General features: G+C 40.3%; 1 protein-coding gene across 1 annotated transcript in view; it reads right to left on the reverse strand.

Annotated features, from left to right (window-relative positions):
• The window catches only part of LOC113012858 (plexin-A1-like), a 327,308-nt gene that overhangs the window by 112,587 nt on the left and 188,121 nt on the right, over positions 1-26,600 (reverse strand). The window contains exons 10-11 of the mRNA XM_026153254.1: positions 14,478-14,678; positions 1,478-1,574 (exon numbers count right to left, since the gene is read on the reverse strand). Of these exons, the coding sequence (XP_026009039.1) occupies positions 1,478-1,574; positions 14,478-14,678 (298 nt within the window). The remainder of the gene's footprint in view (positions 1-1,477; positions 1,575-14,477; positions 14,679-26,600) is intronic.

The following is a 26,600-nucleotide window of genomic DNA, read 5'->3' on the forward strand; positions in this document are numbered from 1 at the left end:
TAAAGAGTGTGCTCATACTGGTGGATTAACCACGATACAAACATAACAAATTATTTTGGTGATTACCAGTACAGTTAATTTAGGTCAGATTTGGCATAAACATACATCGGTTAATACTATATGGTCCAAACTCCTACTGTGTTTGAGACCTCATCTTAATTTTATTGCTGTAGTGACTGTTAGTGGTAGCAAATGTCATTATTACATTGTTTCTTCAGAATATGGATGTCTCAACAATCTTTATTATTTGATGGAGTAGCTCATTGCTCAAAGAGCAGCACCTGCAGATTCTCTGATAAATGTGGGTCTGTATTGCTTGCTTGACACTCTTCACAGTTAAAAAGTCATTAAATCTACAGTTAAAAATTACAGCAATGACTCCATCAAGCTGATTGGATAAAAATGCGATCATTTAGTTCATCGCGACAGCTACAATATTGCGCCGCACGTGCCAAACGCAGCAGGTTTAATCCCCGAGGAGGATGTCTCGGCACAGGCGGAAAACCTTAAAAGAGGAAATTTTAAACAAAAAAACACGGCACAGGCAGGAGAATTAGGTCGTGACCAATATGCAGCTAATTTCCGAGCCATCTGAAAGTGAATGGCACGTCTAACATCTGTCAAAAAGAGGTCAGATACAGCACAAAGGCTGCCAGATTAAAATGTGCAAGGGTGTCAGTTTTTTAAGAGCGAAAACAAAACGCGAGACAGAAAGCAGCAGAGAGGGTTCGTTCATCTGAGGCTGCACGTGCATCCGCAGCCAAAGACTGTATGACACACTTGAGAGCAAGACTTTTATTATCTTGTGTAATGGGACGTCTAAAATCATTAGCCTCTACCACCCAATATATTACACTTGATAAAGAATTTAGAATTGGTAATTGTTTTCCACTTCATGCACAAATAGCGATTAAAAATAATAAATCCCATCCCTCCATGTCGCTTTCTGTTTTTCTTTATCAATCCCTTTACTCACATCTACACCCCCACACCCACACCCCGCCATTACGTAGCGCATTTATCAACCTGTCATCCACCCATCGCTCTTCCTCTTCATCCTTTCTTCTGCCTATTGCGTTCTCCATTTGTTTATCTTCCTCTCTAACATCCATCCCTATTAATTTCTGCGTTGGGATGTTTGTTTGTTATCATCGCTATCCATCAATCACTCCCTCTGCCCCTCTTTTCTTCTTTTAAATTCCTAATTCGTGAACAGTGTTTTGCCAAACCACTGGTACACTTTCACCTTTCTCCCTGACGGTCTGTCAAAAATGAAATTGCAGATTTCTTACGGAGGAGGACAGCTGCGCACGCTTGTTGTTGCTTCGCAGAAAATCATTACAAGCAAATAAACAAGCGGGGCCGATTCGTCTTCTTTTTTTTTTCTTGCAGTAACAATGCTTACATGCTTCCCCAAGGGGAGATGACAATAAAGGAGGAGGCGTCAGAGAAGCACAGAGAAGAGAAAGCTCTCTACCTTGAATGTTGAACGGGTTGTCGATGACAAAGTTTCCATTCCACACCACAGACAGGTCAACCGGCAGGTCGCTGATGTCGCTGCCCTCGTAGTCGTACTGCAGGGAAGAGAAAAACAAGACCAGGAACGCGTGAGAAATTGTTCTTCTATAATGGATTGAATGCAAATTGCGAATTGTGTGGGATATAGTGTCATCTGCATAGTGATTCAGCCAGACTTGCTCGTTGCAGGCAGGGAAAGAGCGAAAGAACGCACGCGAGCGGAATTCCATATCCGCCAAAACAGACATGTTTCATGGATGCACGTAGAGAAAAACAAAAAACAGATGGGTTACAGTTGAACGGGCATGGAAGAATGCAGGCGGACGAGGGGAGGGAGAGAGGCGATGCGGAAAAGGAGAGGTGGTCAAAGACGGCAAGGCAGCCAGAAATCAAAGAGTGCTATGTGTGTGAGAGGACCTTATTCATTTACACATGAGCTAAGTGGTGGGATGAGGGTAAGCGAAAGATAAGATACGGAGCGGTGTAAAGTGAAATTGGCATTTCCAATTTGCTCACTGACACACTGGATTTGGTAGATGGAGCTCAGGCATGCTGTATGGGCAATGGGGCCTGAGACATGCGCACACACACACACACAAACTTGTGATACAAACTGAACTTTTCTCCACTACTGTGGAGTTGATCTGCTGTTGTTGTTCACATCTGCTGGACAAAGTTAATAAACTCCTTTTTCTTAAACCCCCCCCCCCCCCCCCAATTGGAATTGCGATTGCTGCCGGGATTACTCTTAGCATCTGTTTTATTCCAATTCAGGACCTCATACTTGCTGTGGGGAGGAGGTTGAAGGAAATAATAATGTGATACTTGAGTGTTTTAAAATAAGAATAAAAATGCTGTTTTGTTGCGAAGAGCAGGTTTTTTTGCTAGTGTCATTTTTAAACCTTCTTAATCCCCAAAATTTTCTCCATCAAGGAAACGCTTGTCCAGGCTTCGCTCTTGATCTTGATATCTAGTGTCCTTCTTCTCCATCTCTGGCCACAAGATTCCTTTTCTTCTGCTCACTTATAGACAGTTACTCCAGTTGTTCCGCTGTCTATGACTTCATCTACTTGGGGAAAGCTGCCAGAAGTCACTAGTCTTTTTCCAGATTTGGTTGTACAACCCACTATTCACATTTGTATCCCGAGGCTGACAGAACTGCAGAGTGAAAGCAATTAAAAGCTTATGGGGAACCAAACTAAATGCGAATGCGCCCTTGTTCTATGGCCACAACACTACATTGTACAATCAATGATACAAACTTCCCTAGTGTCCATTTAAGGCAGGCTAAAGACTGAATTTTGGGGTTATATGACTGCTTTACATTTACCTCTCAAAGACAATCTTTTATAAAGAGTAAGATCAATAACATACAAACATACTAACCTTTGAAATAAACAGATTTGCTTTGATAGAGTAGTCACAGCTTCAGTTATGCTTCTAATGAAAAAGATGAAATACATGGACAAGTTGAGGAAAAAGAAAAACACAAACACGGGGGGAAAAAAAATCAAAGGGAACATTGTAAGCAGCCAGAGAAGAAAAAATGTGGGATTCCTGGATCTTTATTGAGACAATACGATGATGTGATGAACAATGAACCAATGAAACCACAGGATTCTGGGAGGTCAACAGCTCCAGAGAGGAGAGCTTCAACCAGAAGCACTTCTGTCACAAAGAAAAGGCTGACTGAACATATTCCCTTCCCACTAGTTCAATGTGACCCTGACGCACCATGCATGAAGTAGGCTGTTGACTTTATTAGTAACACTATTACATCCCACTGGTTGAAGGACTGTCTATGGAAACCCAATGAAACCACACGACCCACTCGCACACACATCCCCACACACTACCTTTCTTCTCTCTGCGGCGTGGCCCCCATTAAACTTTAAGAGTTTCGACTTGTCCGCCTTCCCCAAAACACTGGGCAGGCTTGTTCCCTTGTCAGTCTCTGCCCACCCCGCTGCCTGCCACATCATGCTTTATTCATGCTGTCACATGGTTTAAAATGCTGACACAAACCACATTGTGACACCGTGCCACCCAGTCACACTGAGCATCACCCACTGTCTAACTCGCTTCCTGGGGGACGCTCCGGAGTCCCAGAAAAATGGTAAGCTGATTTAATGCTGAAAAAATAAGACAGGAGGGGAGATGGAAGCCAGGGGAGAAGAGGAAACACAAAGAGACAGAAGCAGCAGAGGAGGAAGCTAAAACCACTTTAGAAATAAAGTCATTAAACAACAGGTATGCCAAGGGCCTGCAAAGCTGAAGTTCAAAAAATTTAGTAAATCAAAATGCGATTATGCACATTTTGCCATTTTAAAAACTGCGATTTAGCATTACTCACACACCCACACTGTAAAGCTAATGTCAATCCTGATATGATGTTTACAATATGAGGTTATCATGCTCAAATAAATAATGATATTTACTCGTTAGACACTGAAGATAAAGTAGAGCTGAATTTGATGGGACTGTCATCAGGTACACGGACACATGTGTTACAATGGAAAATAAGTGGACCAGTTATATTTTGGCCTGCTGATTGGACTAGATCGTTAATCAGGGGAGTTGTTAGGATTCATTGTTAGAGGAATGTAAATCAAATCAAATCAATGCTACGCTGGTCACAGCTTTTCTCTGTGGTTACGTGGCCTAACCTGACAAACTGCCACTGCGTCACGATACTACTGGGATCAAAGTTGGAACCAGTGATGTCAGTGGTTATGGGAGGGGCTACAACAGAAACTGATGCTTGTTCTATCCTTCATGATGTTCTTCCTGTAGAATACAAGCCGGGTGATGCATCAGCCTGTGTTAGCTATTTGCTGATATATCAGTAGCAACATTTATAATAGCCGATAAAATATATTTTTAAAAAGGACAGAAGAGATGTGAGAAACACCCTTCAACTTTGTTATGAATGTTGCATAGTTTATCCACCAGAGGGCACAATGCAACTTCCTTGGTGCTAACATGCATTTCATTTTCGAACACCACAAATGCAACAAGCAGCTGAGCCGGGCAGAAAGTAAATGAGTAATACAAGAAGACTCATGAATAATTGCACATATCAAATGTTAAAGGTAATCAATTTTTTAAAAAATGCCTCCATCAAAATATCAAATACTTAAATCACCAAATATCAATATCAGTTGTAATATACTACATCGCCTTGGCTCGTCTACAAAATTTATTGCCACATAATGTTTGATTGTCACTGTCTATATGCAGGCTGCCATCAAGGAAGAACTGGCAACCAACCTGCACCACAGTGAAAACCAGTAAAAAGAATAACTTAATAAGAAATTGGTTTTATAACCTAATAAACATGTTTTTCCTCAGATAAATCAAAATGCTTGATTAACAAAAAAAAAGAATGTCAGAAGTTAACCTGCCCTCCAAATGACTGTTTTTTACTTGTTGGCAAAACATCACATTAATTTGATCATAATTCTTACAAAAAAAAATCAAAACCACATTCTTGGCTTCACGAGGAATGATTGTTGTCTTTTGTTCTCGTGATTATCAAGTTCTCCTGAATTCAATCATTCTTTTGTGTCTTTGCCATGCTGCTCTGAAGAACTTCTTCATTCTTCAGTCTAATTTAAACACCGAGTGCAGCGATACACAAACAAGTAGCCAGCATTTTTTTTTGTTGTTGTTATTTTCTAAATGCCAAAGAAAATGACTTCAGACTGAAAAGTTTTCTCTTACTTAATAGAAATGTACACAGTCAGATTATTTAAGTAACATGAGATAAGGTTTAAGCATGTAGCTGACTCTTCCATCTCAGATTGGTGGTACTGCTGCTGCCAGAAACACTGGTGTACTGGTGGAACCCCATATGTGAAAGTTGCTCTTTCCCTACTGAGAGGCCCCTCTGCTGGCCTACTGTCCCGCCTTTCCTCCCCTGAGTGCACAGAGCTGCTGGAGATGAGTAATCAGACTCATTACTAAAGCCTCTGGCCAGCTCCTTCATGTCACTGCATGTAATTAATCTACCTGAGACAACTCTCAGTGTAGGTCCCCCTAGGGAGGAGAGCAGAGGAGAGGAGGAAAAAAGAGGATGTGGTAGATGAAAGTTAGGTGGATGGAGAGAAGCTAAAGAGCAGATAAGGGGAAAGTGAGAGGAGTGGTATTAGCAACGGAGAGCAGGGATTAACAAGGACACAAGGGCAGCAATGTAGAGGCAAAGAATAAAGAGAGGAAAGGCGATGAGAGTCAGTATGGGTTGACAAGTAGAGGAAAAGAAGAACAGGTGGGGGAGTAAGAGGGAGAGAACAGGGGCAAAAAGAAAAAAAATAGTAGAGGACAGTGGTAGGAAGAGAAGTTTAACCATGGAGGAGATAAGGGACAAGAGAGGCATAGAGAGGAGGATGGGCGATGAGAGGGGACAAGGGAGGGAGGGGAGGTGACAAGAGGAGAAAAAAGAAGAGGGAAGGGGAGGAGGTGTAAAAAGTACAAGGTGAGCACAAAGCCGTCCCTGGCCTCATTACAGTAACACACCAGCCTGGCTCAGGTTCATTCGTTATCTGCTTCTGCACTCATTTATTCTCTTGCTACATGAATCGTCTCCATGGATTGCATGTCTCTATGGATTGTATGAATAGATATGGGCTGTGTGTGTGTGTGTGTGTGTGTGTGTGTGTGTGTGTGTGTGTGTGTGTGTGTGTGTGTGTGTGTGTGTGTGTGTGTGTGTGTGTGTGCATGAGAGAGAGAGGGAGACCAAGGGAGCATGCGAGCGTCTGAGGAACCGAAAAGTGCCGATGTTAACGAAACAGAGCAGCTGGCTGGAGAGAGGGGCAGAGCTAGAAAAAGCAAGACATGCACACATTTATGTGTGTGTGTCTGTGTCCATGTGCAGGTCACACTCATGTAATTAGTCATGTTGAAGGATACCTGAGTATGTGTTAAAAATATACTACTAGTGCACACACACACACACAGACACATATACACTCAGCAAGTCCTCCTTTACAGTTCTACCCAATTTAATACGGGATTATCAAATAATAATAAACTGCATATGTTTAATTTTGGCTTTTGCACTGCAGAAAATAGATACTGCATCCCCTTTAATGGATGATACAACTAATTTCCCCAGTATTAAGATCACAGAGAACGTATGGTATACAGGCTACTGTAAACACTGTGTGCATGGAAGTGCAGTTAATTAGCGTCAGCAAACACGTTTTATCACAAATGTAATGGTGACCTAATTACATGCAGAACAAGAACAAAGTAAATGTAGGCTACTTAAGAGAGAGAGAATACACAGGAACAACAGTTATACCCAGCAACCTGACAAAGAGCGAAGCAGAAAAAACAGACTAAATAATCACTAAAGGAAGATGGATAATAAGGCACAGGAGAACTCAGTCAAGACCATAATGAGGGTGGGGAAAGGAACTAAGCAGGTATGTAAAAGCAAAGAGAGCCACCTTCAAAATAAAACAGGAAGAAACTGAATGACAAAGTCATTTTAGACAAACCGTTGAATGCAGATAGTGAGATCACAGAAGGCACTGAGAAAAAGTAACCAAAACAGTAACTCAAAGGGAGAAAAAAGCTAAGGATTATAACAGAAACTAGGGATAATATCTTAGACCTTGAAAGTGAAGACTGCTCATCACTGCCTTTGTCCACTTTTAAGGCTCTGGCTGTCGGGCTACCCATGTCCATGTTGTGGTAATGTTCTTTCTGGCTCAAAATTACTTTAAATCATTCATGAGATATTTTTAAGATACGTTTGACAGATTAACGGCCAACAAGTCATTTACAAAAGGTTAAATATGGCCAACAGTTTTTTGGCAATTACTGAAAATCACTTCATGGCACAACTATTGGTTTAACATCATGCTGGGTTCTTTGCTATTGTGTTAGCATGCTACCTGTGCAGATGCTTGCTAATAGTTGCTGTTGTGATAGCAGGATAACGTGGTCCTTTCTGTCATTGAGCCAGTTTGCACTTTTTTTTCATAGTTTGCTTGTTTTTTCATGCAATAAAAAAACAACAACAACAACAGCAACATCTAAATAGCCACTCCCAAAATGTTTAACACCCCTCCACCATTGTTGTCCTCCCTCCACATAAACTGAAATCAGCTTGTTGTAGCCCAAGTGTGCAGGAAGGAAAAGACACTTTTGATGTTTTTGGTTTCTTCCGACCCACTTGCCGTGTAGGTAACTGTCTTGCAAGTAACGACATAATTGTAACTAAAGTGTGATTACTGAACAAAACGGGTATATGTGTGTATGTTCATATATATATATGTGTGTGTGTGTGTGTGTGTGTGCGCATATATATATGAGGTACTGTATATATATTGAGGTTAAAATAGCTATTACCAATATAAAATCAAGTTTGTATCCGTACAGTGAATTGTTTAGTTGTCATCTTTATTTAAAAAGTATTTCTCCTCAAAACACAAGACATTGTGCATTTTTTCTTTATCAAGGTGTTTTTATGTAGCCAAACTAAGCTTTTTAGGCATACTCGGGCAACAAACAATATGTTGTTTAATTTATTTTGTAGCAACATAATAAGTGGGAGGAACTGCCAACTAGATGAATATTTTCACTGCTTGGAACATTACCTTTTACAATAAAAACAATATTACTGAGCACAGAATCATAGTAATGCCCTGCTGACAACTGTTATAGCCTGGAGTTTACAATAGTTATTGTAGGATCCTGAGGGGTGCATATCAAGGAGGTTTGTGGAGGTTGAGTAGCCAGTCCCATGGAGCTGTGTTTTTCAGTTAAACTGCACCGTTTGTTTAATGACACAGTGCTTTACTCTTAGTTAAGCGTGGACAATTGGGTGTTTTAATGTTAGATTATTTTACCTGTGACAATATGGGTGCAGTAGGTTTACAGATTGTTGGTTTACTCATTACTGAAGTGGGGGTTTTACACAAAGCCCTGCCATCTTACTGAACTTTGTCTAGTGTAACTCTCCTCTTTATTGTTTTCATTCAAGTTGAAAGTCAGAAGTGATCCAATTTGTTTTTCACTGCATCCAGTACAATAACTTGAGCTGCAACTGCCAATTATGGATCTCACTTAAAGTTATGTGAAAATTAAGAAGTAGGTGTTTGTTAAATTTGAAACTTTTGTAAGTGAAGTAGATCTAACTCCAAAAAAATAATCAGAAAAAGATTAAAAATAAAACTTTACTTGCATTTCTTTTTACTGAACCCCTCCAAAGTGGTTTAAAATAATATAGAGATCTAAATAACAATATATAATCTGCAAAAATGAACAAACTAAGTAAGCAGTAAGTTAATTACATACAAATACTTTATTTTGGGGGCAGGGATAGCTCAGTAGGTAAAGTGGTCGCCCCATGATCGGAAGGTCGGTGGTTCGAATCCACTTAATGGCTACCCTGAGGTACCCCTGAGCAAGGTACCGTCCCTACACACTGCTCCCCGGGCGCCTGCTTAGTGGGCTGCCCACTGCTTCACTGAGTGAATGGGTCAAATGCAGAGAAAAACAAGTAATTTCCCCATGGGGATCAATAAAGTATCCATTATTATTATTATTATTTATACTTATCAGTTTTAAATAGGAGGTAGTTTTTAAAAATCTTTTATTATATTCCATATACATATATGCATGTATATTCTTACTTAAAACATAGCATGTATTGTTATTGATTAGACCAGGCACTACTTGTCGAAAAATTGACTACTGTATATAAAGCAATAAGTACTACGGTAATATGGAGTGATATAATGGTATTAGCAATCACGAGACAATTTTTCTCATATAGGACTTTTATTTTTGATTTAAGCATATTTTACTATTTTACCTGTGTGAGATATTCAGCGCAAGTTTTTAGGTTGAAACAGTTTATTTCCATACTGCAGTATCACTACTACTAAAACACCTACTCTGCCACTCCTTACAGTCCTCTGTGAATGAAGGACACACCCATTACTTTTCCAAAATGTGATTAGCTTAGCAAATTAGTTGCATTTCAAAAATATTTTTACGATAAACCACTGCAGGACGAAATCATTACACTACATTGCACTGCAGAGGTATTAGCTGTGCACTCTATAACAGGTTTGTGAAAGTTAGGAAAAGTCTCCCCCTCTCTTACGGCTAGCCCAATTTGTGGACCGTGAACATTCAGTTGAACACAGTCTGTCATCCTCCCAAAATTTACTGTGCTGCTCAGAACTGTGCCAGATGCATATACTTATAGCAGGAAGATAATACACACAGCTATACACACACAACATTTGATAGCCTATGTGTGTCAGTGTAATAAATCATGTAAAGCAGGTTGCTGGTTGTTGCTGATGCTACAGTCTCTGTCTGCTCCACATGATTAGGAAGAGGATCATGTGGAGAATCTCCATATGTCTGCTTCACGTTAGGCTTGCAAACCCCTGGGGAGGCTCTGTGTGTGCATGCGTGGGTGTGTGTGTGTTTGCCCATGAACAAACCAGTAGGTATCCTCGCAGCCTGCATGCATTGCACCTGTGTGCGAATGTGCACGCTACCATGTGTTTTCCTGTGAATATTTCAGTGTGCACCAACGCATACTGCAGGTCCCTCATGTATTTGAGTATGCAAGTTCAATGTTTCAGTGTTTGGTGAGGGGCTAAATAATGCACAAAGAGACAGTAAGATTGAATGGATGAGTGTACATCTACTGCTGGCTAATTTTCTCTGTGATTTATTACCCTCTACTACCCCAGTCACAGCCAGCTGTGATACATATACACAAAATCCCTACAGAGAATACTGGAGACAATGCTAGCCGGAGTGCAGGTTCTCAATCACAGATAGATCTTCTGTTTGGTGATTCTCTCTATTTATGTTTCCATTCTCATTTTTTTCTATGCAATCACAGTAAAGCAAACCCCACACACATTTACACCTGGAACAAAGACAACACCTGTGTGTTTAAAAGTTATAAATTTCATGAAAGTTGTACCACGACATATTTCATTATTAAAATATATCAAATGACTTTATGTGTTGTGAAGGAAAAGCCACAGATCTCCCCAGTTATGTGCACTTTAGCTGAGCCTTTTTACTGTCTTTCAGCATGTTGTTTTAGTTCTATGCTGGGGAACGCTTCTGTTTTGGTTCAGCCCCTGTGCATTAATCAGCTGTACCTTTAGTAATGAGATGGCTTGCCACTGGTGCAGTACCCTGAAACTCCTCAGTCACACAAGAAAAACAGGACAGCAACTTCTTTGCGACTAAGAAAAATCAGTGATTGCCATGCTGGTACTGCCATTGTAACACTAACAGAGGGTATTGGCACTGCTTTTGCTTTGCAATTGTAATTGCAGTTTGTAAATTGAATATCATCGTAGAACAACTGATCAATTCAATCTATACTCACATGGGAATAGACTGGATTTTGTAAAGCTATTCTAGCCTTAAAAACAACTCAGAGCTCTCTGTATCTTAAATCTGGAGCTACAGTCAACTTCAAATCAATAACTAACCTAACATGCATGTCTTTGGACTGTAGGAGGAAGCTGGAGAAAACCCAGCGGGCAACTGGAGAACAAAAGGATCAGGAAGACTGAAGGCTGTCCTTTATCCCTATATCTAAGAGTGTAAGCATGCAGATATTTTACTAAGGCTATATATAGTTTGCCATACCAGTTTTGCAATGACTTATTTTGTCAAAGCGAGTTTGCGACATTTAAACTGCCACAGCTACTTAAACAGTTAACACAGCTGTGTGAGTACAGTACTGTTGAGCTGAATAGATATGTCTGAAAACCAGCCCTGCATGGCTGAACAACTTTGTAACCAATCCCTATTGTCCCAAATGTCCTTCCACCTTCTGCTGTTCTAGTTACTCTCAGCAGTTTCACTTTTTCACGCCTCATGATTTCCTTTTCTTTCAGAATTACTTTCTCAAACATGCACATCTTTTATATTCCAAATACATCCTGTCTCCATCTGTTTCTCCCTCATTTGTTTGTTTCCCTTTAGTCTGCGTGCTGAGCTTAGTCCTCTGTCTCTCTTTATTCTTCTCGCTCCCCTCTTTTCACTTCCTCCATCAAACTCTTTGTTGCATCGTCATTGTCTCCCCCTAATTCCCTCACCTCCTCTTTGGCTCCCTCATTCTTTGTCTTTTTGCTTCCTTCTTTTTCCATTTGCCGGGCCGGCGCATGTGTGTTTGAGTGTGTGCGTATGTTTGTGTCCGTCAGTCTACCGCACCACTGCAATTCATCATCATTTTATCTACAGCTCCCTTAATTGGATCCTATCACAGTCCCACCTGACGAGCTGAGAGACGGGGGGGAGGTGGAGAAATGGAGGATTCCTCACTAGGCGCGCGCACACACACACACACACACACACACACACACACACACACACACACACATTTCGGCCTCCTATGTCTAGCTTCATCAACAGCTGCAAAGTTGTGTTGAGACCTGTATTTTACTATGCTTCCTGACTCTTCCAGAGATAACATTGAGATTTTTACAACACATTAAAGTGCACCGAGGAGTGAAAAAATAAATGCATGCGGATAAGCGTTACTTGTGTGTATGTTTGCGCGTGTGTGTGTATATCCATGTGGTTTTGCCAGTGAATCATAGTTTTGCTGAGGAAAGGTCTCTGTCCTCCAGAATCAGCAACTCTCAGCAGCAGCAGTAGTGGTGTAGTAATGAATGTATCCGAGTCTATCAAACACTAGGGATGCAAACTGCTATTTCCTGGAGTAAGTGCTGGTTTCAGAGGTGTGGGAGGCTTTCAGAACACAGAGTGAACAGAAAAACCATAACAGATATCCATCCTATTTGAACAACAAAGAGCAGCGATGTTTATTAGAGCTAAAAATGTGAAAATAGTGGGGTCAAAAGTTGAAGTGTGTACCAGGCAATTACCCAAGTACTAACCAAGTAATAGCTCGGGACATTAGGTAAAGGTAATATTAGACTGAAATTTATGGACAAATGGCCAGTAACACACGGTGATAACAGGGAAACAAATTTAAAGATACTAATAAGGCAAACCTGTTTAGCAACAGGATGTTACACACCAACCAGCCAAGTAATTTCATGGTGACAGCAGATAAACTCAAACATCAAAAGTCATAATCGTTATGCGAGAATACTTAAACATTTGAAAATATATAAACTACAAGGCCTAAATTACATGTTTATATATGCTAAATACTTACATTTAATAACCATGAAACAGGCTGTAAACAATCTGTATCCACTGCATTTGATAGAAATATTATGTTCAATAAAAAAGGTAATGTAAAATGTATTTGGTGCTGTGTAAAATCTTGAGCCACGCCTCATTTCCTTTCCTTCCTTGGAGCCGGACTTTTTTGTGTAATTTTTAAAGATGTTTTGATCAATAGTTCTCCAGATTCTCTGAAGGTCCTTTGAATGTTTTCTTTGGACACTGCCTGCTTTTTCTTTCATTTTCTTCAGTTTCTTTCTTTTGTTTTCTTTAATCACAGAACTGAACTGAAAATGAGTGGCAAGTGGTAGTTAATCCAGAAATAAACGGAGGAGTTCAGGACAGAGGTCCAACAGTGAGCATCTGTAAAGCACAGTGATAGCTCTGTCCTGGTTTGTGATGAATTTCAGTTGTTGGTGTTGGGATTTTTTTTTTTAAATGATGGAGTTACAAATGCAGATTTTGATACCAACCAAATGCCTGGCTTAGCTACCCTAGCTCGATGTTGAATCTTGTATCATTAATCCTCTGAAAACAAATTACTGCTGTAAAAATAAATAATTTTACTTTTTATTTTTCATTAATATATTGATGACAGAATTTTGTGGGGTAATATTTATTATTTAGCTGAACATGAAAAGTAAAAATAATCAACATTATACATATAACACATTTTTAGATATAAATGTCTTATAATGTCAACAATTGAAGTCTCAACTCATTCCAAGAAATGTAAAAGTAATTTCGAAATGAATTTGAATCCAAAAGAAAGCTTGTGACATTGACCAGGTCATTTAAATATTCAAGCAGACACACAGCAATTAGTATTTTTGCTCATGCTCTATTCAATAGGCTTTCAACTATCGGGTCACCGAGGACAAATCTGCCAGAAACCAGTAATAACGACTCAAAAAGCCAAATCTAAAAGAACCTCACTTGCATGAAGCAATTATAGAGACACAAGTGACTATATAAGCGCAAATTACCTTTCCACAGCACAAAAGAACTGTAGGAGGCATCATTACGATCTGCAAATCAACTTCAATACTATACCCCAGAACTATTTTTTGTGTCACCATCCAACATCAGAGGCAGACCGATTTCCAGGATCACAGCACTGAAGCTCAATCTCTTCCTTTTGTGGAGAGAAAGTGGGCGATGCTGTATAGTTCAAAAACAGCAAGCGACCGCAAATCAGCGTCGTGTTTCGAGCCCAGTGGCGATGCAGAAGTCGGCAAATGACCCGCAGCCGCTGACAAGTGTGTGACAGGCTAAAAAAAAGGCAGCCCCGCAAAGCTGCCAGCGCCACACGGCCGCTCCTGCTGCCTTTTTAACTGAGAGGACTCGCTATTGGACCTATCAGCGTGAGTGAGTGAGTGCCGCGGCGCGCGCTTTGCATGTTAATCATATGTCTCGTTAAGTTAAGTCATAATTGGTGTCGTTAAAAACGCCTCCCCTCTGCCTCCTGCCCTGATTGGAGCCCGGGAAATTAAAAGCGCCGGAGCAGTCGCTCCCCTTTTAGTGCTGACAGTTTGACTGAAGGCTAAGAGGCTGGAGTGAGGAGTGGGAATGAAGAGAGAGTGGTTTTTGCGACAGTCAGTCCCTGTGGCCATATGCCTCAGTTCAGCTCTCTGCTCTACCAGTCTATTACTGCCAGTCTTCCTGCCCCACATCACTGGTTTACAGCAGCACGGCTGTCCAGAAATGAGTGTTGGGAAACTTCGCCTCCCCACATGCGAATATGCGTGTGCTTCAATGCTTACCGTGGTCTTCTGACACTGTATGCTCGTGCTGTTAAACCTCAGAGCCGGGACGCTGTGCGTGTTGCCCTGGATGTGAAAGATGCACTCGTAATTTCTCTGTCCAGACTGAGGCTGGGGCAGGTTCTGAGCCAGCAGGGTGATCGGCCTCATAACTCCAGCAGGGATGTAGATCTGGGTGGAGGGCAGGATCTGAGGGCACTCCTGGAGGTGAGGAAAAAAGGAGTTACAAAGACAATAATAAGCAGAGAATGTGACAGAACATTTTAGTTAAATTGCAGATCTGGGTGAAACACCTTGCTGCTGCACAGATCCAGAGAAAAAAAAGCTGTTAAGTAATGGCAAAAAACTCCCCAAAAACGACATACTGAACATGATCCACGATATGGAAAATTACTCTTTATTGCAATCAAAACTATGAATTAGAAATGGCATCAGGATCTGTCACAACTCCCTGATGACCGTAATTATGAAACCTTTTCTTTTTCTCCCTAAGAGCACCCAACCCCATTAGACAGGATTCCACATGCAGCCCGGCCTCCTTTGTTCTCACTGAAAATTCACCAGCCTAAAATCTCCGCTTACAAATTACCAACACTCCTGAGGATCCAACTCCTCCCACCACCACCACCACCACACCATTTATGAAACACGGAATATTGAACGTAGCAGTTACTTGTCATAAAGAGTACCATTTTGGAACCAACCCCCTTCCCCATATTAATGAGGCTTTTATGGATATTAGGCATGTGTTTTTGCTGGAAAAAGAATCCACCAAAGGATATTCTAATTCTTTCTGCGTGGACAAAATTGAGAGCCGGAGGCAGCGTCTCCCAGGAACACGGACATTACTAATTCCACCATGCTGCACTGTAAAACACACGAAGGTCTAACAGATTACAGAGGGGACATGACTGTGAGGCTGTATGTATGTATTTCAATTAGTTTTTATCAGTTTGAGTTTAAATGAGATCCAGTTATGTCATCATATCCAAATTTGAGGACCGGTGCCACTTCATTTGCTTCTAAGCCACGTGCTCCATCACTAGGACACTTTCCTTCCCGATGAAAGCAGCTTGCTAAAAACGCTAAAGTGATTCAACTATAATATACTGTTCTAACATGCTGAAAAAGCTCTGACTTGTTAAGACACTGTGTGCAGTGTGAAAGGCTAAAAAAAGTGCTTTTGCAAAATCATAAAGTCTGTAATTACATTTAAAGTATGTGTTCGGTATTCATCTGGCGATCGGGGTAAACAATAATAAGGCCATCCAAAAACCCAACTACAATGTCTAAATGAAATTTTATTCCAGTTTAAGCGCCATCGAGCGAGCTATAATTTTTCTATTAGGATGGCAAACGTTTATATGTGCGCTGATAAATCAGTGGGAGCTGCATGCTATTTTAAACCAGGGATGAATAGTCGAAGTGAAAGCACACTGGCAGCCTCAATGTCTGTAGAGTAATCTCGGTATGAGTTTGCTCTGTGCTGGGGCACTGTCTAATGGAACACCAGTAATGACTTGCAGATTGGCCTGGGAACGGCAGAGAGGATGCTGAAAGAGGAGAGAAATTTGGACATAATGGCACCAAGAGACTCTTCAGCTCCCTTCACAAAAATATGGCGCACACTCAAAGCCAGAGGTGACTCGAGCCAACTCCATACGGGCTTATGCTGAGTGAATCTACAGCGCATTCATCGCACATGTAGTTCAAAATTCTATGGCCTGAGTCCAAAGAGCGGATAAAACACTCAGAAGCGAACAAGAAAGCTGCACGATGCAGAAAAGAAGATGACAAGAAACGAGGAAAGCATAAAGTAATTATGACCTGCTGTACTGCTTCCCAGTGTAACTCTGAAAGGCATTATGTTGTGTCGTTAATAACGCTCTTAAAGCTGCCGTAAAATTTATTTTGCAGTGAATGAAATGACTAGGTGCTATTGGGAACGTCACGCACAGCAAGAAAGTGTGTTTACATTCAAATGCGCTGAGCTTTTAGCAGGCTGGAGCTAATTGTTTTGGTTTTTCTCCCGTACTGTAAATTACTTTCTAATCAAAGTCATCTCCAGTGACTGAAAAATGAAGCCACCACAGAAGTGCCAAAAACTGCAGTTCTTTTAGACTGGCTCTAAAGGTTAGTCACACAAACACATGTCAACATTTCCAACGGTTTTTACAACTAAGTTCCCCACTCATCACAACTGAACTAGGAGATTGTGATGACTATGGTGCTCCTTTCAGATGGTGTTAGGGCTTTTTGCACACTCTATCATCTAAATATTTACTTAAAGAAAAATGTCACCCGGTAAACTCAAGGTTGTTATCATATACATCTTTCTCAAACTACAACAAGTAGCCATTTTAAGCACAAACCTCTATTATCTGTGTCTGCTACATGTTCTTACTGAAGATAATTTACACTGACTGGCCACAATATTAGGTACACTTATTCAACTACTTCTTGGAGATATCTTATCAGCCTATCACATGGCAGCAACATTTAGGCATGGAGACATGGTCAAGACTACCTGCTGATTGGCAGAATGAGGAAGAAAGGCGATTTAAAGGTGATTTAAATGACTTTGGTTGTTGGCTGGTCTGAGTATTTCAAAAACTGGGATTTACCTGTGCAACCATCTCTAGGGTTTACAGAGAATGAACCGAAAATATAGCAATATCTAGCAGCAGTTCTCTCGGCAAAAAAAATCCTCGAGTCCAAATGCAAATTGAACAAAAAGAAAGGTAATAGTGACTCAAAGAACCACTTGTTGCAACCAAGGTATGTAGAAGAGTGTCTCTGAACACACAGCACATCTGACCTTAAAGCAGGTGGGCTACAGCAAGGGAACACCACCAGGTGCCACATGTATCAGGTAAGAACAGGAAACTTCACCTGAACTTAACAATAGACAGTTGTTATTTTCCACTACGATTTTTGGATGGCAGGGTGACAATTTGTTGTAAATAACATGAAATCATGGATCCGTCCTGCCTTGGATCAATAGTTCAGTTGCTGGTACTGGTATAATAGAGTCGGGGGGATTCAAAGGGGCATATTGTGGGTCCCTTTAGTACCAAGAGACCATGACTTAAACATCAAAGCCTATCTGTTTAATGGATAGTATCCATAGTTTTCAGTCATGTCACTGACTCCCTACCCAAGGGGCAAAACATCACTCCATAATGACCAATAGTGGACAGTTGGTAGTACTGCAAGACAAGAAACTATGAATTTTGTTGACTGTGAGTCATATTCTGCCCTGACAGCTTTATTGAAATCCTTGAAACTGGTGACGTCTTTCCCAAAGCTCCAGTTTGGTGACATCTACGTATTTGTAGAGAACTCCTCACCATACACGGCTACATGACAGATACATTTGATCTGGATGGGTAAATAACGCCGCCATGTGGGAGGTAAAGAACAAGAAATTGTTCATCGTTAAAGCAAACGCAAGTGTTACGTAGCTAGATTACACAAACTACCACACGGAAATGTTAAGTTTTGTTGACTGGGACATTTAGAGTGTAGAGCATAAGCTCTGGTAGCATTAATTTGTCACATTGTCTTGTGATAACAGTAAAGTTGACCAAGTAGTTTTCCAATGTCAGAATAACTGAGCCACCACTGACAGCCTGGGATGCTGTGGAGAAGCAGGGACTGGTGTGATTTGGTCTGTAAGGCAAGGTTCGAAGAATTGTGCTCACAGTTTGGTGCCATACTCTACAGCCTTCTGGCAGCTGTAAATAAATGTTGATTAATGCATCATGCACAGTAACTATCTGGCATTTTAACTATCTGTTAAATTTGAAGATCTTCAAATGATGGCTGGAGAGCAAAGGACTCCAGTACTGTTTTTGCCCACCGGGTGGCTGTGTCCCAGTAGTTCAGATGTCATGTGTAAACTATGAATTGCTGCTGACCATTTGTGGTCATTTTATGGCCACAGTATCCCCATCTTGGTGTGGCTGGTTCAAACAGGATATACTACTGAAAGCCTTGCAGGAGACGGGGACAAACGGGTTTTTTTCCCCCTTCAGACAGGGAACATTGGGAAAGAAATCAGAAAGGGAGAAGACAGAGAACTGCTCAAGCCGATGCCATGGAGCCTGGTAAAGCAGGCTGTCATTTAGTCAGGCTGACAGTTGTAATTTTAAGCATTCATACATAGTGACTGGCTCCTAATGAACTCCTGCTCCAATCTAATAAAACTTAAAAAGAGAAAAGGGAAGTAGTGTATTTTGGGGTTGGACAAGATGAAACAAGAGTCATTGTCATCATCATAAGGACCACAATCAGGCATCTGTTCCAATCTTTACAAACACACACATACCCACACACACAAATGCATGCCACTTCACATCTGTGCCTCCCTGCTGCCCTCACTGGTCCCTATTGCTTCAGCAACACACACACACACACACACTCACACACTCTCTCTCTCTCTCTCTCTCTCTCTCTCTCTCTCGAGGTCTGTTCCTTATTGCTGATGCACCAGAGTCAGACTAAAAAGCACAGCGCAACATTTCTCTGAGGAACAGATACGCACACACATCCCTCAGCAAACATACAAGGGCATTCCCCACATAGGGTCTACATATAGAATACAAAGACGCACAATTCCACAAACCAATAAAGAAAAAAAAGAGAGGGAAACATGCACAAAGGAGGGCGGGAATGAACAAAAGATTGGAGAGCAGAGGACTGTGGGAGCTGTTTCATTAGGAGTGGTGACAGGTGTCAGAGCTGAGTCTGCATCAGATAGCGGAGCGGTTCTACACAATGAGACACAACAATCTCTCTACCTGGGGGATTCCTCTAATCCCTCTCCTTCTCTCCTCCCTTTTCTTTCTTCCTGTCGCTCACACTTGATCTTTAGGTTCTCTGTAGCGCTCTCTCTCCCTTTGTTGCTTTGTTTCTCAGTCTTTGATTGTGTTGCTTGTGAAACGGTTGAACTGTACATCCATCAGGCAATCTTTATTTAAACCAATCACAAATGCAATTTTCAGACAAAAATTGGAGGCATAAATGGATCAGAAAACTAGGCCTAACAGCCTATAATAGGTGCTGCAAACAGACTGGAAAGTATCAGTAAATTAAGCTTTAGACGGCAGCAATTTACTGTTAACAAGCATCGAAGTTTAGATCAGTAGTTTGCGTGATAAAAATAATTACTTCAGGAATTATACGCAACCTATCATAGCCAGTGTAATGTATCAAGTAAGACACTGTGATACTTTATTACCAGTCAGCAAGAAATGTTTCAGGCTACAGTTCTACACTGACACAAATGTGCTACTCTAATGTGGACCCCACGCTGGTGTCCTTTTATCCCCAACAAATAACAAAATGAAAGTGATGTTCATGTCACCACTCATCTAAAGTTGCAGATCGATCTGCTACGTGTCTGAAAAATGGTTGGCTGATTGCTGTGCAGGAAATAGGCACGTTTGATGATTTTTCATCCATCCTCCCATCAGCACTACAGAAAAATCGAACGTGATTTACAATAATGGGTCACTTTGGGACACTCAGCACTGATAAAACACAACAACAGCTATATATATTCTGAGGACAATTATACACCTAAAATTTTAGATAATACAACGTGCAACTGTTACCTCCCCCAGTTTGCATACGTGCTATCAAACACGATAACTCAGAAAAGTTTTGAATGAATTCTGATAAAGCCTTGCAGGGGTGTAGAGTGAGCTCATCTTAATCTATTAAAAATTTGGCTTACGTCCACCGAGGTCTTCAAGGTCAACTCACTGATTTACTGGTTGAAAATTGACTAAAAGCCTTAACATAAAAACTATGATTCTCACAAGTGTGGTGCGTGTTGTCAATATCATCTCACATTTGACCTCTGACCTCAAATAAGGTCAAACGGTCAAATAAGATGTCTTTTATCTTTACAACTGTGGTTTAAATTCTACTACCTTTGGTTGTATTGGCAACATTTCAGAAATGATACCGGCATGTGGGGATTCTCAATATCACGTCATAGCTTGTATCCAAATATCATGTCATATTTGACCTTTGACCTCACTTTTACATTTAACACAAATCTTTCCTTCAAGCTGACCCCAAAGTGCATGATCAGTGTTGTCAATTAAAATTGACAAATAACAAAAGCCTTCACTTTCCATGTGCTTTTACTGTATGTAACTATGTTTGAAAAGAACAAAGGAAATAAAATGAATATATACAAAATACAAAACTGTTCCTTTAACAGTAAATGCTGCCCAGAGAGTGAGCTGCCTTGGCAGAGGTTCGCACTGTGTCAGAGGTTCTTGTTCCTAAGGATTTCTAAATAATATCATGATTTAGTTATTAAAGTTCATTACTGATCAGTGATTCAGTCCTCATTCCTAAATATTGCTGTTATTATTGCTTTGGCGTTGGTTCCATGATGCACGTGGAGCAGCAAGAGTCAAACAATCTGACAAATCTGACTGAATGGTGAAAGATGAAAGGACAAGGACAAACCATGTTCACAGCTTTATTAATTAACTGTTGACTCTAAAACTATTAAGCAAAGTTTAATCAACTACCAAGTTACAATTTATTAATAATCCTTATTAAAACGTGATCTTTTTACACGTAATGTAAACATTTTAAAACTTTAAAAATGTGCAAAGACTGCAAAGTGTTAGCCAGCAAACTAAAAAGGTGTATAATTAGCAAATGCTAAAGAGCTTAGAGACAGGTTCATGCAGTGTGATCACAGAGCATGAGAAGGCAAGTAAGGACGAGGACAAACCATGTTCACAGTCTGATGGACTCACCAATCACCTGTGTCCATATACGCTCTTTAAAACAGCTTTTACACATGCGTCTTATCAGGGCTATGATAAACTAGTTCATAACCATTTACACTTTTTTTTTCTATAAACAGTTTAATCTTTACAGTTACACCCCAATAAATGATAAAACTAATTAAACAAAGCCAATTAGACAAGCTTTATTAATTAACTGTTGACTCTAAAACTATTAAGCAAAGTTTAATCAACTACCCAGTTACAATTTATTAATAATCCTTATTAAAAAGTGTTACTAAACTAGATCTTTTTACACGTAATGCACACTAAGAACAAGAAACAGATGAACACTAAAAGGAATGTGAAGTACTTACTAGACGATTAGTACATGTTAATAATGATAATATAATGGGCTAAAAAAGCATTACAATGACCATCAGTGTAGTGTTGATGGATACTTGAAAGGATCAAGAAAATAAATAATGATTTAAAAAAAACATGAATGAAAATGTCAAATATTTAACACTTAAAGAAAGTGTTATTATTTTTTTTAGAATATTCATAAAACTGCGTATCAGTACTAAAAAAAACAACTAGAGAAATGCCTTGTTGAGATCCAAATTTACTGCACCAAAAGCCGGAGAAGAACGGTGATGCAGAGGACGAGCAGTGATAAACCACTGGATGAGAAAGGGTGAGGGAGGTGAAGTTAAAAGGAAGGAGGGGAGGAGATATGGAGGCGAGACGAGGTCTTGGGAGCCATACACTCGTTTATTAAAGTGGGGGATGAGAGTCAAGGAGGTCAAGTTCCCAGCAGAGCGAGGCAGGGGAGGAGCTCTGCAACATGGGAGCTGTACACAGCGCTTATATCTTTCCAAACTAATTCCCAGACTGGTAATACAGACACACAGAGACACAGGCTGCGTTACATCTAGATGAATATGCACTAAATACACACATACACACACATTTATCATCTCACTCACTCTCTCACACGCACGCACAAACTGATCCAAAGCTAAATCTTGCCCTCTGGCTCTGTTCAGTAAGCTAGTGCTTCGGCCCGTGGAGTGTTTTACAGTAGCCTTGGGGCCAAATACACAGATACTGTGATCAAAGGTGGGAAGGTAAGTCTTCAGAAAGAAATTAATCTGAGTTCCTCTTCCATATCAACAGTGTGAAATCTCTATTACGTCTCTGTCAGCTGCATCTGTAGGCCCACAGACTTTAACCTTTTTTTTTTTAAGTTGCAAAACTTATTTTAGGAAGAACATTAACCAAGTTTTTAAATATATTTGATTTAACAGGTAGACATATGGGAGGATGTATATAGATAAAAACTAGCAGAAGTTGAAATTTGTCCTTATTAAAGGACAAAAACCACCAATGACATCACTGCCTACATTTTACTGCCACAGCAGCAAACGTACTGCTGTAAATAATGACGATATTAATGTCTGCCATCATTTTAGCACAGTTTATTTCGGCATTCAAGATAAAAAAAATCGTGGCTGAAAATCATGAATAAAGGAGAGCCATCAATAAACATTTCCATGAGAATTAGAAAGCTATAACAGTCCGGGAACTGTCATGTTGTTATAACTCAGTTCAGTTATATAGTCCAAACTAAAGTAAGATTGTCTCAACGTACTTTGATTCAATTCAGTCCATCAATTTTATTCACATAACACCAACTCACTCAAGGTGCTTTATATTTTAAGGCAAAGACCCAAATCCGAAGAAAACTCCAACAATCAAACGACCCATTTTGAGCAAGCACTTGGCAACAGTAGGAAGGAAAAACTCCCTTTTAACAGGAAGAAACCCCTCCTCCCTGAACCGGTCATCTACTGTGATTGGTTGAGGGGTGAAGAGAAGGAAGCTGGACAAGAGACACACTTCACAAAATGCATATGTCAACATACTATACTTAGTCACACATAATATATTTATCCATTAAGTAGAAAATTAACAACTTCCACAAACACTTTCAATTAAACTGCAATGAAAAATAGCAACATTTTAAAACTTTTAAATTGTGCAAAAACTGCAAAGTGTTAGCCTGCAAACTAAGGACAAATAAGGACAAACCATGTTCACAGCTTTATTAATTAACTGTTGACTCTAAAACTATTAAGCAAAGTTTAATCAACTACCAAGTTACAATTTATTAATAATCCTTATTAAAAAGTGTTACTAAACCAGATCTTTTTACACGTAATGTAAACATTTTAAAACTTTAAAAATGTGCAAAGACTGCAAAGTATTAGCCTGCAAACTAAAAAGGTGTATAATTAGCAAATGCTAAAGAGCTTAGAGACAGATTCATGCAGTGTGATCACAGAGCATGAGAAGGCAGGTAAGGCTGACATAAGCCAAATAAGATATGTGGTGATCTGTCATTTGAGAGGAAATACTAAAACTTCAATCAATGTAGAATCGACCAATTTGGTGGTCAAATGACCTTGACCTTTGACCACTAAATTCTACTCCAGTCAATGTGACTGTTTGTGCTAAATTTGAATAAAATCCCTGAACACGTTCTTTAGAAATCGTGCTTAAGAATAATGAACATACAGAAAACCCCACAACTTACCTGGTGTAACGAGTGTAAATGCATAAAATACAGAAAATATTCGTAGTTTTGGTCTGAGTTGGAACTATAGATTCTGCAGAGTCTTAAGATATCACCATTGTTTCTTGGGATTTAGCTCTAGGCCCTGTATAATTAAAGCCACGAGGGTTTAGATGCACTTGTTTTATCCAAGGTCGTGTTTATTTCCCAGTGGCTTAGTCACACATCATTTTCTCTTTCAATCCCAACCCCACTGTTGTCTCCTAGTCTCTTTCAACCTCACTTTCCTCTTCTGCTCCTGATATCTTCCAAGGAACTGATCCACCCACCCGCCACTTTCTACCTGCTCTGTGGTTTATTGAAACACGATGATGCCTGCAGTCATGAACTCCAGCTGTCTACGATGCTTCGCTGCATTTTCCTATTGACTTTTCCTCTTCTCCGCAGCCTTCCTTTGCTCGTTCTCTATATACTCTGTTATCCTCGATCTGTCTCTCGCACTCCTCATTGGCTGCTGGGGTAAGATGTCTTAAGGATGAAACACTTAGAAGATCGCGCAGGCTCCCAAAACAAACACGGTGATGTGGATACAGAGAAGAATGAGAAACACCAAGCACGTATTTATAATGTTTAATTACCCTGTTGCTTTAGAAACAGTAAAACTAAAAGAACAAAGAAGGGATGAAACCCGTAATAAAGGTGATATTTGTTTTACTATATTCAGCCCTAACAATATAGTGTATTTCGTAAACTTTCTTTTTTTCCTCACTTCTAATTGGTTTTATCAGGATGGAAACATCTACAGTGATGTCAGAGATGAGGCGAGAGCCCCGATTGGCTGCTGGCTGTCACCAATGAGGTCACCTCTCGGAGGCGCAGACAGCCACCGAGTATGATGGATGAGGGAGCCCGTGTGTTTGTCTATGTGTGTGAGTGTTGGGAGGGGGTCATCGTGGTGTAGAGGGTCCCAGCGGATTAGCGTTACAGTCCAATGAACCATTTCAGAAAGGAAGGGGCGAGACCCCATCGACCAGCGCTCTTACACACACATACGGAAAGAAAGAAAAAGGACCTGATATGATGACCGCATGTCCCAGGGGAGGGAGAGGAAGAGTCATCTGTTGAGCAATGTCTCAGTTTTAGACTCCAATATAGTTAAGTCCTTAGAGAGTAACACAAAGTAACACACTTGCTCACCAGCTGTGCAATGGATCCTGTTTGTAATCTCAACAGATCTTTTTCTATCCCACAGATGCACAAACAGTTCATGAGGCCTCATTTTGAAACTGCCACTTTCTCACTATTAACAAAGCTTTTTTTAATGTATCTCTATCAAAAAGACAGATCAAAATGTATTCATAGAGCACACGATATACTAAGACAACCTGAGGCCACATGTGCACAGAATGCTGAAGCTCTTCTTTTGTAAAAAACCAAAGACGAAGGTGAAACAAAGGCCAGAAACAAAGTGATATCTATGGACACATCTATCAGCACAGCTGCTCTACAATACCATTCATGGGCTTTGTCACTCCAGAATAATAACGTATGCTGTGCAGATGGAGCAGGCAATTTGATTTAGTGTGTATTCTGATATGTGCAGCACCTGCATTTTTCAGCAATGTAACACTTGGACTTTTACTGTCTGCTTTATTCAGCAGTGGTATCTGGGAAATATTTGGCTAATTAATTTTGAAGATGATGTTTCTTTTTTTTTGCACTGCACTTCCTTGTCACTAGTCACCTTAACCCTAACAGAACCACTTCTTGCTCTGCTGTTCCAAACAATAGTTGTTTCCCTGGAAAGGACGCAGGCAAGAGTGTGCAGCTACTGAAGCTCGCATTAACTTGTGCTAACCTGGCAGGAAGCATCAGGAAGCTGTCGTTAAGAAGAAAGAAGCAGCAAAACACAAATAATCTTATTAGTCTATTATATCGTTGTAACACCTAGTGATTATTATCCCTTATAAGTCACACTAGAGAAGAAGTAGGGCAGGAACTTCCTTGAGATTATTAAATAAGTGGTTGCTGGAGACTGTATGGAGTTTTTTTTTTTGTATAAAAGTAGTTGCCAAGAGTTTGAGTGTGCACAGGTCACCTGGTGGGAGGCAACCTTTCTCCAAACAGTTGTGGTCCAACTTGGTTTGACTGCAATCACTCACACATAAACTTTTGAAGGTTTGCAAATAGTTTTAGTCAAGTTCATCCAAGTTCATGTGTGAATGGGTGAATAAGGCAAGTTGCATAAAGTGCTCTGAATGCTCGGCTACATAAGAACCAGTTCATTTACCATTTACAGATATTCCTATATACTACACCAGCCGCTTGGTTATACAGTGGCTTGCAAAAGTATTCGGCCCCCTTGAACTTTTCCACATTTTGTCACATTACAGCCACAAACATGAATCAATTTTATTGGAATTCCACATGAAAGGCCAACACAAAGTGGTGCACACGTGAGAAGTGGAATGAAAATCATACATGATTCCAAACATTTTTTACAAATAAATAACTGCAAAGTGGGGTGTGCGTAATTATTCAGCCCCCTGAGTCAATACTTTGTAGAACCACCTTTTGCTGCAATTACAGCTGCTAGTCTTTTAGGGTCTGTCTCTACCAGCTTTGCACATCTAGAGACTGAAATTCTTGCCCATTCTTCTTTGCAAAACAGCTCCAGCTCAGTCAGATTAGATGGACAGCGTTTGTGAACAGCAGTTGTCAGATCTTGCCACAGATTCTCGATTGGATTTAGACACCAGACAGGTCAGGAATAAAGTTATTGAGAAA

The sequence above is a fragment of the Astatotilapia calliptera genome, chromosome 20, assembly GCF_900246225.1.
Source record: "Astatotilapia calliptera chromosome 20, fAstCal1.2, whole genome shotgun sequence".
Taxonomy (NCBI): Eukaryota; Metazoa; Chordata; class Actinopteri; order Cichliformes; family Cichlidae; genus Astatotilapia; species Astatotilapia calliptera.